The following is a 17407-nucleotide window of genomic DNA, read 5'->3' on the forward strand; positions in this document are numbered from 1 at the left end:
TGGTGAAACTATGGTTAGGAAAAGATGAAACCATGGCAAACTTATGGTTTAACCATAGTGCAATATGGTTTAATTATGGTCAAACCATGGTGCACTAGTGTTTAACCATAGTTTAACCATAGTTAAACAATGGTACACTATGGTTAAACCATGGTAGCCATGGTTAAACCATAGGTTTAGCATAAGTTAACCATGGTAACCATGGTTTAAAGGTGGTAAATTGGAACGCACTTACCATGACATTACTGTGGTTTTACCATGGTCACTACTGTGTTTCTACCAAGCCAAAACCATGGTTAAGAAAAAGTGAAACCATGGTAAAGGAAGTGTAAAACCATGGTTAGGAAATGGTGAAACCACGGTTAGGAAATGGTGAAACTACGGTTAGGAAAAGATGAAACCATGATAAACTCATGGTTTAACCATAGGGCAATATGGTTTAATTATGGTCAAACCATGGTGCACTAGTGTTTAACCATAGTTTAACCATAGTTAAACAATGGTGCACTATGGTTAAACCATGGTAGCCATGGTTAAACCATAGGTTTAGCATAAGTTAACCATGGTAACCATGGTTTAAAGGTGGTAAATTGGAACGCACTTACCATGACATTACTGTGGTTTTACCATGGTCACTAACTTGTGTTTCTACCGTGCCCAAACCATGGTTACGAAGAAGTGAAACCATGGTTAAGGAAGTGTAAAACCATGGTTAGGTAAAGGTGAAAGTTTGGTTAGGAAAAGATGAAAACATGGTTTTACAGCTGCCAAACCACAGAATTACAACCCAAATAACGATACAACCATGATCCATTGTACAAAGTAAACCCACTATTTAACCACAGTGCAATATCGTAGAAAAATGTATTTTTAACTACAGTTGTATTTCACAAGTACTTTGAGAAACCATGGGGAAATTTGGTTGGAGAAATATATTTTTCCACAATTGCTTTGCTATTTGATGAATAATGATCAATAAATAGCACAGTAGAGTCTTCACATAAAGTGATGAAATAAAAATATTTTCAGTAAATTACCTGGAGCAGAATAATAATTCTTACAATTCCTATACATATGTATTGTGATACAGTACATTTGTAAACATGTATATGAACCTGGACTCTGAAACAGGAGAAAACCAATTCTCTATTACATGTATTTTCCTTCTAGCTATAGTCTAAAAAATATGTACAGCTGTATTTAAAAACTGACTTCCATGTGTGTGTTGGTGGATGGGTGCAGATTTTAAGTGTTAATTGATTCACTGTTTAATAAAAGAAGCTATATGTAGCAACGAGTACATGTAGGTCGATGCTCTTACCAGCATTGACTTTCACACAGCCAAAGCTCTCCCCAAAACATACATGTATATCGAATACACTATGGCCAAATTGAGGAAACCAATAAGTCCCAATTTTTATGGCCTAGTCATGTGTATTCCTCTGAACATGCAGAAGTCAAACATTGCCCAATTTGATGTGCTTTTTCAGTCAAAACTGACTGACTGGAGTTGACTGTACTGTCATTAGCATTTAAAGGCACATAGACCCGGTGGTTTGCTTGCGTACACGGCGCATGGCACAAGCTTCCTTGAGAGACCTATGCTATCGACTCCTCTTTATCGTTAGCGTACACGGCGCACGGCACAAGCTTCCTTGAGAGACCTATGCTATCGACTCCTCTTTATCGTTAGCGCTTACGCTTTGACCCATTTCCATGAGTCCGAAGAAGTCCAATCCACTGCTGATGATGACAGCTTTAATATTTTTTTCTCTGAAGTCAAACAAAGAAGCATGCACCCTGGCATTCAAATTCTACGGACTGTCTGACACGCAGAGAAGACAATGAAGGCAACATTACCTAGCAACACCTACGCGCTTTACCGTTGAAGACAGCTCAATTTCGGCAGTCTTTGTATCAATGCTAATGGTGATCGGCACTCTCATCCAAAAGCGCTGCAGCAACTACCGGGTCTAGGCACCTTTAGAATAAGAAAGTACACAAGGGTAGAAACAGTCAATTATGATTATACATTCAAAAGTTATTTTTCAGCAGCTGGGTGTGAGAAGTCAAAGTATCATACAAATATCACATTATTTCCAGTTGCAAAACTGTAGGTTTATGTAAACAAATCAATGAAGAAAATGTACTCTTACTGAACCTCAGACAACAAATAAGACATAAGAATGCACATTTGCTCACTTTGCTGTTACGATTGAAAAGTAGCTTTTTATTGCTTCATGAGCAGCATCTTTACTGTACGTGGGTATGGCTTATTGCCAGTCACATGATTTAAAACTATAAGAATATCACCTGCAAAGAATTAGTTGGATAATTAAATACAGTGTACATATATTAGTGCATGTTTGATGTACATGATCATTAGTAGCTTTGAATTGTATAGATAATGCAAATTTGGACTTAAGTGACACCAGGAGCACTGGACAACAGAACAAAACAGCATCAAAAAAAAAAAAATATCTAGCAACCAACAGTCCTGACATGAGAGCATACATGAACACTTCACATGCTTTGAAAACTGTCCTTGTACTTCTACTGTCCAAGACTATCCAGCAGTAAGCTTTGGTGCAACTTCTGGATGAGGCTTCGCAGGAACTAGGTCTTGATATAGCTTGGTTAGTGTGCCCTTTGTCGTTGTGGAGCCTTGAGATGTCCTTCTTTTGCAACCGTGAGCCGTGAGAATTTTCTTGGGGAAGATCACTCCTGCAACGAACTGAGAATTTATTCATTACGCTATTATTTTTTTAAAATAATAATAACATGTAGTACGTGTTAAACTCTACTTCAAATACTCAACACACAAAATTCTTGCACAGAATAGTTACCTTGCAAAAAAAACATAAGAATGGGATTAGATTGATGTGGTACACCTAGCCATCATTTCATCACTCTAATGTGCTGGAGAGATACTGTTTAAAATACAGTGTACTTTTACAATCATTTTAACCCCTAAGTGCCACATACAGGTGAAGCCATTACGTTCCACATTCCATATCATGTATTGTGCACAAATTGCCTAGAGTAATTTGATGTTTTTCAAAAATTGATCACATTCTATTTTAAGCAGGTTGCCAATATTTTAGGATGCTGCATAGCATGCTGCTGGTATTTGAGGATGTTGCACAAGAATTTGGGTATGCTGCAGTGTAATGCTCAAATTCCTCATGAACTACACTAATAATGGGTTGAAAAAAAGAAACAAAGAAAGAAAGAAAGAAAGAAAGAGGAGTATCTTACCCTTGATGACATGGAAAAGCGGGAGAAAGTATGACATCAGTAGATGGACTTCTCTGCACCAGAATTCAGCCAGGAGGATGCCATACACGTATCAGCACTGCATATACTTGTACCCATGAAAGGAGCTAGCTAGGGGACAGCCTGATCGATGGTCATGGGTGGACTTCAAGTCTTCTATGGAGAAACCTTCTCGTGTCAGCCACTGGCACAATCAATCATTGATTCTGATGAGGAAAAAAAAAGATAACACAACATAACGATAATAGTGATGATTGAGAGAAGTGAAATAAGGTTAGGCAGAAAAATCACACAGGAAAATGATGTAACATACAAAATACAGCATTGGATGATTTAAAGTTTGGTGCTTGTGCTAGCTCCCAAATGACTGCTGGAATAAAAGACTCCCAAATATTCTACAATGTCGCATAGCATGCTGCTGGTTTTTGAGGATGTTGCACAAGAATTTGGGTATGTTACAGCGATATGCTCAAATTCCTAATGAACCATACTGGGTTGAAATAAAGAAACAAAGAAAAAGGAATACCTTCTCCTTGATGACATGGTCAAACGGGAAAAAACATGACATCAGATGATCCACTTCTTTGCACCAGAATTCAGCCAGGAGGATACCATGTACACATATTGATGTAAATCAGCACTGCATGTGTATCATGTACTTGTACCCATGAAAGGAGCAAGCTAGTGGACAGCACGATCAATGGTCATGGATGGACCTCAAGTCTTCTATGGACTGCAAGTCTTCTATGGAAACACCTTCTCACATCAGCCACTTGCACAGTCAATCTTTGATTCTGATGAGGAAAAAAAAAAACACACGACATAACAATAATACACCTATTAATGATTGAGAGAAGAAAAATAAGGTTTGCCAGAAAAATTACACAACAATCCGTTAGGTGAATGATATACTGGTATAACATACAAATTACAAAATACAGCATCCTTTGCCATTGGGGGATTTCAAGATCAGTGCTAGTGCTAGCTCCCAAATGACTGACTTAAATTGAGCTCCAACACCGACAGTCGGATTAACTAAGCGATACTTATCAAAGTTATTGATCCCCAGCAATAGGTGTTGGAATCGCAGCATCGCAAGGTCCGTGAGAATCGCACGACGAAAAGTGATGGGGCATGATTACACTCGAATATTAAAAGATGCAGGACTGCTTAGTTTTTAGACACAAAGTGAGGAAGACAGACTAAAATGCCTCAAATTTCAACCATTCTTCAAAACACAACTTAATATTTAATTTTATGCTTCCAGGCTCAGATTTATGAAGCCACATGCTCCTGTAGGGCCTACGTTTCGTGGCGTGGGTGACCATTGCATTAGCATGAAATGTACATGCTACAGGCCTAACTCTTACACTACAAAATGGCGGAGCTAGGTTCAGCAGACGACATTCTTTGATTTCAACACCAAGCCCAGCACTTGACCGAAAGATTGGTCTGTATCTCGTCGACGGGGATATGTTCCACAGAGCAGAGACTGCATCTGGCTTTACGGATCCCCTCCTGTAGACATAGTCCGGAGGTAGAGAGCCATAAGTAACGTCAAAAAAAAAAAAATAAAAGACTCCTCCTTCGGACAGACGAATCTTTCACAAGTTTGCCCAGCACTAGCAACCAGAAATTTATGACATATTTTTGAGGTCATCCTACCAGCACCTACGGACTTCAAGTTCACTTCAGTTTTATCGCCAGTGCCAGTGGCTGCCAGTGCTTAAGTTAGTGCTGAGACACAATCAAAGAGTATAGAAGCTAAGAGGGCGTACTCTCGCGACTTGGCACGCAAACGGGTGTAGTACGGCATGGAGCGGGAGCCCAACATGGAGCCCAATGGCAGCCAATTTAGTAATAATACCGCAAGCTTCTTAAACACGTGAGCCTATGGAGCAAACCCTACCTTCCTTTCATTTTCTTCATTTTAAAAGGAAGCACACAGCGGTAGAATTGCATTTCAGACCTCAAAATATCACAAAAAGTATATTTTCTGTCGATATGTAAAAAAAAAAAAATTGAAGTAATGTAATTACTTTTTTATCAGTAGTCCCTCAGCAAGTTTGTATTTGAGCTGACAAACGCCACCTATCTCATTTCTCTCTCCCTCCCGAAACATAGTTTGGTCTACCTACTTCAGCTCAAACTTTGTGGGCCTGCAGATTGCGATTGGAAAGTAAATGACATTTTTTTCAAATACATTTCACGGTTAGACAGGAATGATATTTCTTTACGACAAAACAAGATTCTAAGTACATACATCGGTACATATCTTCCCCTGTTAAGTATGCCCCCTAAAAAGGGGAAAAATGAAAGGGAGACAGAAATACGAGGACCCAGTGATACGGCACTGATATCATGATCGCGTAATATACAGTACGCCCTCTAATCAATCTATCGGTCTGTTGCTTTCAATGGCGGAATGGCGTCAGTATTTCGCCCATGAGCGTACTAGTTCGCAGGAGTAAGCCCTTGTGTCTTAGCGTAGCTTCTACTAATTATCTTGATTCACTGGAGCAGTTACCACTAGAAGTCCTAACAGAGTTAGCAGAAAATAGTGTTGTTGATGTAGCTTGCACCGAACCTGATATCACCACCCAATATGAGGTAGGCCTATGCCTACTAACATTGTTAGGGATTACGCCTAACTGTTAGAACTACCGACTACCGTCTTGTTAGCCCGACCAGACGCTGTTAGAGTACGCTGTGCGAATAAATTATAGCCTGTCGCTACTAGTAGGGTTGGGGGTACCACGTATCGTCACCCTAAAGATCTGTAGCTTGTTTATTCTAAAAATATAACACAAATCCGCCTAATTCTTACCTCAAATATGCCATAAATACTGCAGTTTTGAATGTCGTGACCGTCTCGTTGATTATGAATCTCCGTTTTAAAATAGCGCAATTTTAGCGCGTGCGTTTCGTTTTCTTCGCGCAGCTAAAAAGGGAACCTTGCGATCGGCACCCCCTAACCTCCATAGGTATACACGTGAATTTCACAGCATATAGGTAATACACGTGAATTTCACAGGCCATAGGTAACACGTTAATACACATGAATTTCACAGCCATGCGTCGTTACTGAGCGGATGTGTAATTTTTAGCTTGGTTTGTCTGAGTTTGATTTTCGTTTCTTCGTTTTTATTGTTTTTATAGCTCATGACACTCAATCCCGTGCGTACCTTTTCGTTCTATACGCAAACAGCCATGATACGCAGGGTGCCGATGGGAAGGTGCCCTGCCGATAGGTGGTGCCCCAACCATACTAGATCTACACTGTCTACAGCGACTGGGTTGTGTATAGAATCTAGTTACCGTAGATAACTTGTAGAATTTACGTGACACAGTAACACTAACAGTTCAGTACATATACAGTAGCTGAGTTAGAACAACTCATTCCAAATTCTTGAGCTCTCATGTCATACTCTCACACTCACTGACTCAGTCACACTTTCAGATACAGAACAGTCTACTGGACTGGTTATCCCCACTTGATACGATCATGCGAAATTTGCACAGCAGGGGCAGGGCCGCTGCCGGCCCCGGGTCGGTCGGGACAATTCAATGCAAATCTCGCTGGTATCAGTGGTAATTATTTTAGCTAAGATTAGGTCTACTAATAATGTATTAAAAGTTACGTTGACCAACCTTCCTCGAAGAATCCCAAAGGAGCAGTTCCTCTTTTTCTTAGGGGCCGTTTGCTAGCCATTTCTGAAAATATCAGATGGTTCGTACGTCGAGATGTAATTTGACTCCGGTCAGAGATCATCACGAAAGAGCGTTTGAAATGATGAACAGCAAATCATCGTAGCCGTGTGTGTGGTTTTTGAGCGCGGTCGCGGACTAACGGTTCAGCAGTACATACACGTAAGGTTCAATCAGCGACAACAACAACACGCACATGACCTCTTACGTTACATTATTATCAAGAAAACTTGTAATCATTAATTTTTTGGTTTTGAATTAAAAAATATATGTTTAAAACTTTTTCTTATTGCGAATTAAATTTTTTTTTAATGTGTCAATATTTTTTATGCTCCATATATTTTGAAATATATTTTTGTTGTGATCTTTGGTACGAACGAGCCTCATATCAACAACCCGGATCTCCCATTCATCGTACACAATTACTACACGCCGATTGCATTCATATAGTTTTCTATTGTTGTGTGTACATGTCAAAGCTACGGGGATCGAACGGGCGGCAATGGGTTACTACCTTTTTTTATTTTTTCACGAGTATGTAATCTCATTTAAGGTTTTTTATGTGCTTTATTCCGTAGTGAATAGATGTTGCATTTTAGGAATGCTGTAAATCAAGCAAGTGAAGCAGCTTTTTGTTTGCAATGGTAAGACTACTGTTTGTTTTCATAATCCTGTTGAAGCCAAACGGGTGCTGGTGGTTGCGTTAGATGAATGTCCGTCATGACTTGCATTGGCATTGCGGCCATCAAATTATGAGTTTTCATATTGATTTTTGTGATCGACATCATTCAATAATCATGGCTAGTGCACGTGGTTTAAACTTTGGTAAAACAAAAAGTTAACCATGGTTTAATAACCACTGTTCTTATGCTATCATACAAGGTTCCATGGTTAGAAATTCTAGAATATGGTTTTTCCGCACTCTATATCTGATCAGCATGAAACCACGGTTGAAACCATTGATTGTTAAAAAATAACCACTTTTTCAACCGTGGGTAAACAGAAGTTAAACCACGGTTTTATAACCACTGTTCCTATGAGCTATCATACAACCATGGTGAAAATCATATGGCTTTTTAACCGCCTCTTCACTATCATGAAACCACGGTTCGTAGAACCAATCAATGTTTCATAACCATCCTTTGCACATCACACTATGATAAAACCATGGTTCAAATCCTGGTGTAGCTATGACCATCGTTTTCCTTGCTAAAATGGAATTTGAACGATTGTTTAAAACCGTTGTTTTCACACTTTTGTTAAACCACTGTTAAAGTCATGGTTATATAGCCTAACCATCATTTTTTAACTATGATAAAACCATGGTTAATATAATCATGGTTAATAGCCATCGTTTTCAACCTTTGTAAAACGAAGTTTAACCATGGTATTATAACTAGTGTTTTTGTGCTATCATAAAACCACGGTTAAAATCATGGTTTTATAACTATTGTTTTTACACTATCATAAAACCATAATGAAATCATGGTTTTATAACGATGGTTTTCAACCTTAGTAGAACGAGAGTTACACCATGGTTTCCTAACCATTGTTTTTATACTATTGTGAAACCATGGTTACAACCATTGTTATATTATTATGTTATTTTTACCAAAGTAGAACGATAGTCTTGTTGTGGTTTTCTCACCATTTTTTTTTTAATTTCTTAAAACTGTGGTATAACGATAATTTTTTAACCATGGTTTTAAAACACTTTCATTAAACCACTGTTAGAGCCATGGTTATATAACCATCATTTTTAACTATGATAAAACCATGGTTAATATCATGGTTATAATACCCATCATTTTTAACCTTTGTAAAACGAAAGTTTAACCATGGTATTATAACTAGTGTTTTTGTGCTATCATAATACCATGGTTGAAATCATGGTTTTATTACTATCTTTTTTACACTATCATAAAACCATGATGAAATCATGGTTTAATAACGATGGTTTTCAACCTTAGTAGAATGAGAGTTACACCATGGTTTCCTAACCATTGTTTTTATACTATTGTGAAACCATGGTTACAACCATTGTTATATTATTATGTTATTTTGACCAAAGTAGAACGATAGTCTTGTTGTGGTTTTCTCGCCATTGTTTTTTTAATTTCTTAAAACTGTGGTATAACGATAATTTTTTAACCATGGTTTTAAAACACTTTCATTAAACCACTGTTAGAGCCATGGTTATATAACCATCATTTTTTAACTATGATAAAACCATGGTTAATATCATGGTTAATACCCATCATTTTTAACCTTTGTAAAACGAAAGTTTAACCATGGTATTATAACTAGTGTTTTTGTGCTATCATAATACCATGGTTACAATCATGGTTTTATTACTATCTTTTTTACACTATCATAAAACCATGATTTCAAACCATGATGAAATCATGGTTTAATAACGATGGTTTTCAACCTTGGTAGAACGAGAGTTACACCATGGTTTCCTAACCATTGTTTTTATACTATTGTGAAACCATGGTTACAACCATTGTTATATTATTATGTTATTTTTACCAAAGTAGAACGATGGTTTTGTCGTGGTTTTCTCACCATTGTTTTATTAATTTCTTAAAACTGTGGTATAACAATGATTTTTTCACCATGGTTTTAAAACCGTCGTAAAATGAAAGTTTTATCATGTTATCATAACTATGGTATTTTAACAATGGTATTACCACACTTTCGCCACACATTTACCATGGATATGAATTAAAAATCACGGACTACCATCGATCCATTGTAAAACCGTCCATAACCATGGTTATACCATAGTTACGGTTGTAAAACCATGGTTTTTTTTTATAAGGGCACTGCGAAAATTTCCACTTTTACAGTACATACACGTGTGTACATGTTGGAATTGCAGGAAATTTTTAAGTCCGACTCTCATGTGTTACCACTTGCTTTTGTGCCTGCATGCCCCTGTGATGTTCAAACTTAAAACTGGACAAATCTTTCTGCACCTTTGTGAGCATTGCAAAGATTGCTTTTTATATCAGCATCAGATTAACTCATAATTTGTTATTCTCATCAGCATCCTCTGTGTTTATGACATCAATTATGTTCTGACATGTTAGAAAAGGTTATGGAGAGAGCCAGTAATCGATGCCTCGACAATAATGCTCCAACTGTCTTCTAGATCTGAAGGTTATAAAAAAAACACAAAGAAACAAATGAAAAACAAACAGCACACTCAGATGCTTCATATATAAACTTCTCTCAAGACACCTATTTTAGGAGACTACTGGTATTCCAATTCTAAGAAGACCGGTGGTCAGAATGATGCCAGAATAATCTTTGTTTTGCTTTGTTTTGTTTTTTCATGTTCCACATTTTACAAATAAACCATAAACATGACAAGAAATTGAATATGTTGATTGCTATATACAACAAATAAGACAATAATATGTGTGCAGACCTCCCAACCATTTTTAATTTGGAGGAAAGAATCTGAATTTTGACCATTCCCTGCTCTTGTTTCGATTGGAGTTTCCTATTTTTCTTGATAATTTTACCACATAGTCCGATGGGAACTGCTCTTTTAATTCTTTCCTACATTTGATCTAAATCATACCTATTTTTTAGGCAAAGAGGTTGGGAGGGCTGCATGTGAAATATAAGGAATTTACATTGAAGAATTGCTTGTAGATGCTAATTTAGAAATATTGAATTAATGAAAAAAATTGCAAAATGGGAAAATATGTACGTTAAAGAAAATCAAAAGGAGAAAAAAAATATCTTTGAATGTACAGTGTATGTGTTACACTTGTTTGTTTGTTTGTTTTTTCTTCTGCAGATTAAAGCCTGTAACACGGAGGCGGAAAAGATCGAAGCGCTGATCAACAATCGCAGTCCTGTAACTTCCTCGTACCTTCACCTCAGTCCACTGCTTGGCGCCGCCACCCGAAACCCCGAAATCATAGAATCCAATGCAGCGCCCTCTATATGCCGCCTATCCTCGATATGCTGCTTATTAGTATGGCTTAGGTTACTGTGTCAGTTGATGGAAGCGGCTTTCAACAGGTAGCAGAGGGGGTGATTATAGATTCCCCTATCATATCTTTCCAAAGAAACCTTCTATTTAAAAGTGTTTTAACTTCTTTATCTTATATATGCAAAAATGAAAATATCACTTGACTTGTACATATAACTTTATATGACTATGTAAATTAATGTAAAGAATAAAACTTTATTTATCTTAATTAATTCTATCAAATAAAAAAAAAAAGAGGAAAAAAATGGGGATGTCACCCTCTAGATGTTACTGATGTAAGAGTAGAAGATTCTTGAAGTTTGTAGCCCTCTTTTCTTGGCCTCAGCAACTTCCCTCAGAATTTCCTGCCTGTGTATCATTAGGCTGAAGAAGGACGTGAGTCAGCTTTGGGACATAACTACCTCTAAACCTCAGCAAATGGTGTGACACATTGTCATGACTTGTCCTCTGATTTTAGTTTGTGTTTGCGGGATCTTAGTCGATCTTCAACAGTGACATATTATTTATCACTCACTGAAAATGCTGTGGTGCGACGAAAGAATGATATGTTGTTGCTCCTTTGATGAGGCACAATTGGGCACGAGCTGTCCCCCTGCTAGCAAGCTCATGGGCATAATTAAGTGCCATTGCCATGCTTGAACCTTCAACCTTGTCATTGATGGTGCAGTATGCTTACAGTCCACTAAAACACAACACTTTATCCTTGTAGAAATGCCCATCGTACACCTTAGTCTGTGCATTCCTTTCCCCAAAAACAACAAACTAACAAACAAACAAAACAACACACAACAACAACAAACACAACAAAATGAGCGTGCCAAAAGGAACAAACTGAGCAGTGCAAATGAGGGCTACTTTCTTTTGAAATCTAGGGGTGTTTCACATGGTAGCACTTGCATCTGGTTCTGAACCAGTGACTTTGGTGTATGCTGATTGTGTCTTCTTTACGTTTTTTGGCTTGGTCTAAGACTAGGCATTTTGCTTCATACTGCAGTACGGTGCTGTTGCCTTTTCGTGTGACATCAATGTTCTTACATATTGTCAGCTGAGAAGGAGATATGGTGTAGAAAAAAATTCTGGGAACCATATAGAGTGTAACACACGTGTCTGGTTCTCAAAGATATCATACCTACATGCTGTACACATGTTTGTAGTGTAATTGTGTATGTATTATACCTGAATGCGTGTATGTGTGTGTTTGTGTTTGTGTTTGTGTATTTGTCTGAGTGCCACAGTTTGTGTGCTTGTGTGTGTGCATTTGCATATGTTTCTGAGTGTGTGTGTTTGTGTATGTGTATTTGTGTCTACATGTGCATTTTCTGGAATAAATCATGTTTTTGCAATGAGTGATTTTGAAATGAATGTCTAAATTTTTCACTATTTACACTTGTACTCTATAAAGTCACATGGAAACATGGGCATTCACTTTAGGAAATACATCTCTCTTTATCTCAAGTCATGGTAACATATACCTGGTACTGTTTTGTGATTGTAATCCAGTCTAAGTCATATCACATTATATAGAGATATATAGTATGTGCGTCGTAACTGCTTGAAAATTGAAGCTGAAAATTTCATTTCAGCAAGTTCTACTCTACCCCCCCCCCCAAAAAAAAAATACCCAAAATGAATAGATTTTGTCAAATTAATATTTTTGCAATTCCTTCCGTTGCACATGAGAAAGAGGCTGAGGAAAAGTCAGACTTGGCTTTTAATCTTGGTTGAAACATAACTGGCAGTTATATTTGATGGCTTGCCTGACGTAGACATGCCAGATGGTGTCAGGTGAAAGTATTTTCATTGTGGTTTTTGTCTTCATATCCCATTTATTCCCATCAGAGCTGGCTTCTTAGAATCCCATTCAGTTTGTAAATATAAACATAATAGTGATGAGACTGAATGAGTTAATACCCACTGCTGAATCACAGTTGTGGTGGTGTCAAACTTTACTTTTGCTACCTCCGTTGTGTTGTGAATATTTGAATTCTCTTGGTAGTGTTCAAAGAAAAAAATATTGTTACTTCACCGTGGACTTCAAATAGAATGATACAATTAGAAAGGGATATTATGCTTATCATAACAGACAGGCACAATGTGTTCACAGAATTGTAGGGGGATTTAGGTGTAAACAGTATCTATTCGCTATTTATCAACTACATATGGCACTTTCCCGGCACTGGAAAAAGAAATTTAACTTCAGTCTTGATTGTTACTGACTGGAGCAAAATGTAAACAGTGAGAAAGTGCTTAAGCATCATCTGAGATGAAATACACAGATCAAAGAGATCAGTTGGCTGGTTTATTGCAGAGTTCATTTGAGATTGAGAACATCCATCAGGAATATTTGAAATTATCATGATGTTATGGCATATTTGATGTCTCAAATTGCAACTCAGCTACTAATGTGATTAATGTTTGCGACCTTTTGTTGTGCTTTTCTGAAAGGAGTGTCGATGTGCAAATGTGTAATTATGATATGTGTATGAATGAGTCATAGAAATAGCTTTATTTTGTCTTTGAAATGTTGACTTTGTTGAAACCTAGTTATGGCACTGAAATCGAGTTTGCAATCAGTAATGTGATAGGATTGGATTTATATGAAAATTGAAATTGTGTACTATGGAATTATCTGTCTCTCTTAATTATGTTCAATGGTCATTCTGTCTAATTTGCATTGTGATATTTCCAATCTGAGCCAAGATATTTAGAGATCTAACCTTTAATCTTTCATTGTGCATTTTTCTTTTTTTTTTTTTTATGCCTCCGCCACGAAGTGGTGCCGGAGGCATTATGTTTTCGGGTTGTCCGTACGTCCGTCCTTCCGTCCGTCCGTCCGTAATGAATTTTGTGGACAAGGTAACTATCAAAACCTGTTGAGGTATCCTAATGAAACTTGGCATGTATGTGTATTAGGGGGTGAAGTTGTGCCTATCAACTTTTGGGTGAACATGCTCAAGGTCAAAGGTCAAAAGGTCAAGGTCAAATACATAAAATGTCACTATTTCCACCATATCTATTGAATGCCTGAAAATATTTTCTTGAAACTTAGTGTATACATGTATTACCCAATTAAGATTCTCTGGTGAAAGTTTGGGTCATGTGGTCAAAGGTCAAAGGTCAAAAGGTCAGGGTCAAATACATAAAATTTCACTATTTCCACCATATCTATTGAATGCCTGAAGATATTTTCTTGAAACTTAGTGTATACATGTATTACCCAATTAAGATTCTCTGGTGAAAGTTTGGGTCATGGGGTCAAAGGTCAAAGGTCAAAGGTCAAGTAAAAATATTAAAACTTCTTTTTTTTCTCCGTACCTTGGAAAATTGTTCAAGGTATCTTCATGGAACATATATACAATGTACTGACTGGAATTGATTATCTAGAGAATGTAGGGTTCATGGGGTCAAAGGTCAGGGGTCAAAGGTCAAGTGCAACACTTCAAATTTTACTATTTCCCTCATATATATGCAATGCCAGCAGGGTTATTTTTTTTTTTACACTTGGTGTATGCATGTGTAACCTACTAGAAATTCTCTGGAAAGTTTTTTTTTTTCTTTTTTTGCCTCAAAGGTCAAAGGGTCAAAGATCAAGTGAAAGTGCTGAACTAACTTTTTCCTCCATATCTCGGGAATGGCTCAAGTTATCTTGAAACTTAGTACATATTATGCATGTTCTACCTGAAAGTGATTATCTTATGAATTTTAGGGCCAAGGGCCAGATGAAAATGGTAACAATTTACTATTCAATTCAGAAATTCACACCAATTCTCCACACCTGTACCTTGAAAATTACTCAATGCCTAAATGTATGAATGGGTCAAAGTCAAGTTAAAGTCCTTAAATCCCTAGATACATGCTCTCCTATTCATCCAATTAAACCTAGGTCAAGGAAGGTGAACATTCAACACATTTGTGACAAATTTGTTATTTCAATATTTTGCCAATTTTGTGAAAATGTAATTACACATTGTCCACATGTACTATCTAGACCTATTGGGAAAATCATGCATTATGGCGGAGGCATACCAGTCGCCAAAGCGACATTTCTAGTTTTAATTTTGCCTTTCATTTCTGTCTCATATTTTTCTTGTTAATTTGCATGTGTCCCGTTGTCTGAAAAAGAAAGAAAGAAAGAAAGGAAGATCAGATGTCCAATAAGGAATGCAGTCATCTTTTGTTCAAAGCATTTTCCTTAAAGCACTCCATAAATAATAATTTAAAGAGCATTCTTGCTAGTGTTAGTACCTTATGTACATTATGGAAGCTGGAGAATGGTTAAGGGATTCTTACAGGAAAAAGGAAATTTCTTTTCCATTTATCTCATTGCGTATGATGGAATACATGCATAGTTATAGCAATTGTGCTCAAGTAAATTTGAGCAATGGAATGTCTTCAAGAACAAGATTTTAATGATAAACTAAGGTAATCCTATTCTTGCTTACAAAAGAAATAAGATTATGATAGTCCCATGCATATCCTAGATCTCTGTTTTAGTACTCTTAAAAGGGCTATGTCTTCTGCAGGACTGCTTCATATCATAATAATTAAGTGTATGAGAATTTATGAACTGGGCCATTCTTTATTCAGGAATATTGCTGGTAACCAACTTTGTTACATCAAACTTTACAGGGTCTCAGACTCCACACAAACGTGGAGCGCTGATGGCGGTTTATTTCTCAATCTTACATGATTGCGAGTCTGTCTTTATCCCATGGGCTGGCAGAAGTGAGACCTAATTTGATTTATGTGCAGACAGATTCCATTTCTATGTCTATTGCTAGAGTGTTACAAAACACCATTCAAACTTTTCACCCAGTAAATGTCATTGATGTGAATTTGTGTTTTTAGGTGATCCGAGTATCCTCTCGGATCACCTTCTGTATTTGTACGGATTCTTTGTTGGTTCTTCTTCTTATTTCTGGACAAAAGTTGTGTATCTACTTACTCAAAAAGTTCTCAGAGTATCAATTTCAAACTCATACCATATATGTATCATGTCCCAAAGACGACAAATTTTATGTATCACTGTGATCAGTCGACCGTGACGTCACTATGACGTCATTATATGAAAACACATTTTCATTCATATCTCATTAATGGAATGGAATTTTTCAATGAAATTTACGTCACATACATTTCAAGTTATGCGCATTTTACTCATATTCTCAAAATTCATATTTTCTCTTAAAACGTGCGCGTACGCGCGCGTTAAAATATTTGTATGCTCAAATCGAGCTCAAATTTTTTTTGCACACGTTTCAGACCATTTGGAGCATTTTTTGAAAAATTGAAAAAATTGGACGGACGCGTACGCGCGCGCACATATACGCACGTACAGCTCATACGCAATAGAAATTCCCCGTTTTTTTACACTCATCGGATGCGTAAAATGTCAAGGAATATTTCTACCAAGTTTCAAGTCGATCCGACTCAATATGACGTCATACGGGCCCGTCAAAGTTGAAATTCCGCGCGCGCGTGAGTGGCGATATACAGTGCAACAATGCAAAAAAACCGCCAATTTTGAATCCGATTTTACTCGTCAGGATGGACGGTGACCCCCCATTTTCTTTACATATTCTGAAAGCTGATGAGTTGTACATGTCAATTCATGGGTTGGCGATGCTGAAAAAATGATTAAAAGATATCAAATTTCTTAATAAAGTTAAAAAAGAAAATTTTCAAAATGACGTCATCAAATTTCAAGTTCATTCAAGCATATCTCACTTATTCTTTAGTTGATTTTCGTCCAAATTTCAATATGTTGTAGCTTATTAAATGGTCTTTCAGATATTTAATAACAACAATTTGATTGGATGACGGCATCACCTCGTAAAAAGGGATTAAAAGTAACATTGTTAAATTTGACCAGTTTACGTGTTATCTCTATGGGAGTGCAGTTTTTCTGGAAATGAAAACTGACATGACTATCTTTATCGAGCACTAGCTCACTTATGCTTCGGTGAATTTCTCCCATATTTTAGTATGTTGTTGCTGAGACTTTGAGCTATCGTAAATGTGCCCTTCGTTTTTTCATACGGAGTCGGCATCATGCCCAAAAACTTGGTTGAAATTAAAGCTTATCTTCCATGTATTTTCATATTCCTTTCTTTCTGCAACTTTCTTTGCAATAACTCAAGAAAAACAAGCTCTATCAGCCCAATATTTTGCACATGTTTAGTTTATGTCACATACATCATTTCATAAAATAACAACTACTTGATCGGGCACCTTCTTGGGTATGTAAATTAGGGTCAAAGGTAAAAAATGTTTCATCCTGTATCTTGGTGAATACATGTCTTATCTTTCCCATATTTTGCATACGTAAAGACCATGTTACAAGAATCATTTCACAAAATAACCACCTTTTGCTCAGACGCCATCTTGTCTGTGCAAAGTAGGGTCAAAGGT

General features: G+C 37.0%; 1 protein-coding gene and 1 long non-coding RNA gene across 2 annotated transcripts in view; one reads left to right on the forward strand and one right to left on the reverse strand.

The window, feature by feature from the left end:
• LOC140243348 (reversion-inducing cysteine-rich protein with Kazal motifs-like) overlaps positions 1-11427 on the forward strand; it is a 140942-nt gene extending 129515 nt beyond the window's left edge. The window contains exon 24 of the mRNA XM_072323023.1: positions 10799-11427. Coding sequence (XP_072179124.1) covers positions 10799-11029 — 231 coding nt within the window. The 3' untranslated portion in view covers positions 11030-11427. The remainder of the gene's footprint in view (positions 1-10798) is intronic.
• Positions 2234-7022, reverse strand: LOC140243349 (uncharacterized). Its single transcript, XR_011902233.1, has 4 exons — positions 6928-7022; positions 3803-4070; positions 3259-3482; positions 2234-2734 (listed from the first exon to the last, which is right to left on the reverse strand). It is a non-coding gene; the product is annotated as an uncharacterized lncRNA (long non-coding RNA).
• Positions 11428-17407: the final 5980 nt, after the last annotated feature.

This window comes from Diadema setosum, chromosome 20 (genome assembly GCF_964275005.1).
Source record: "Diadema setosum chromosome 20, eeDiaSeto1, whole genome shotgun sequence".
Taxonomy (NCBI): domain Eukaryota; kingdom Metazoa; phylum Echinodermata; class Echinoidea; order Diadematoida; family Diadematidae; genus Diadema; species Diadema setosum.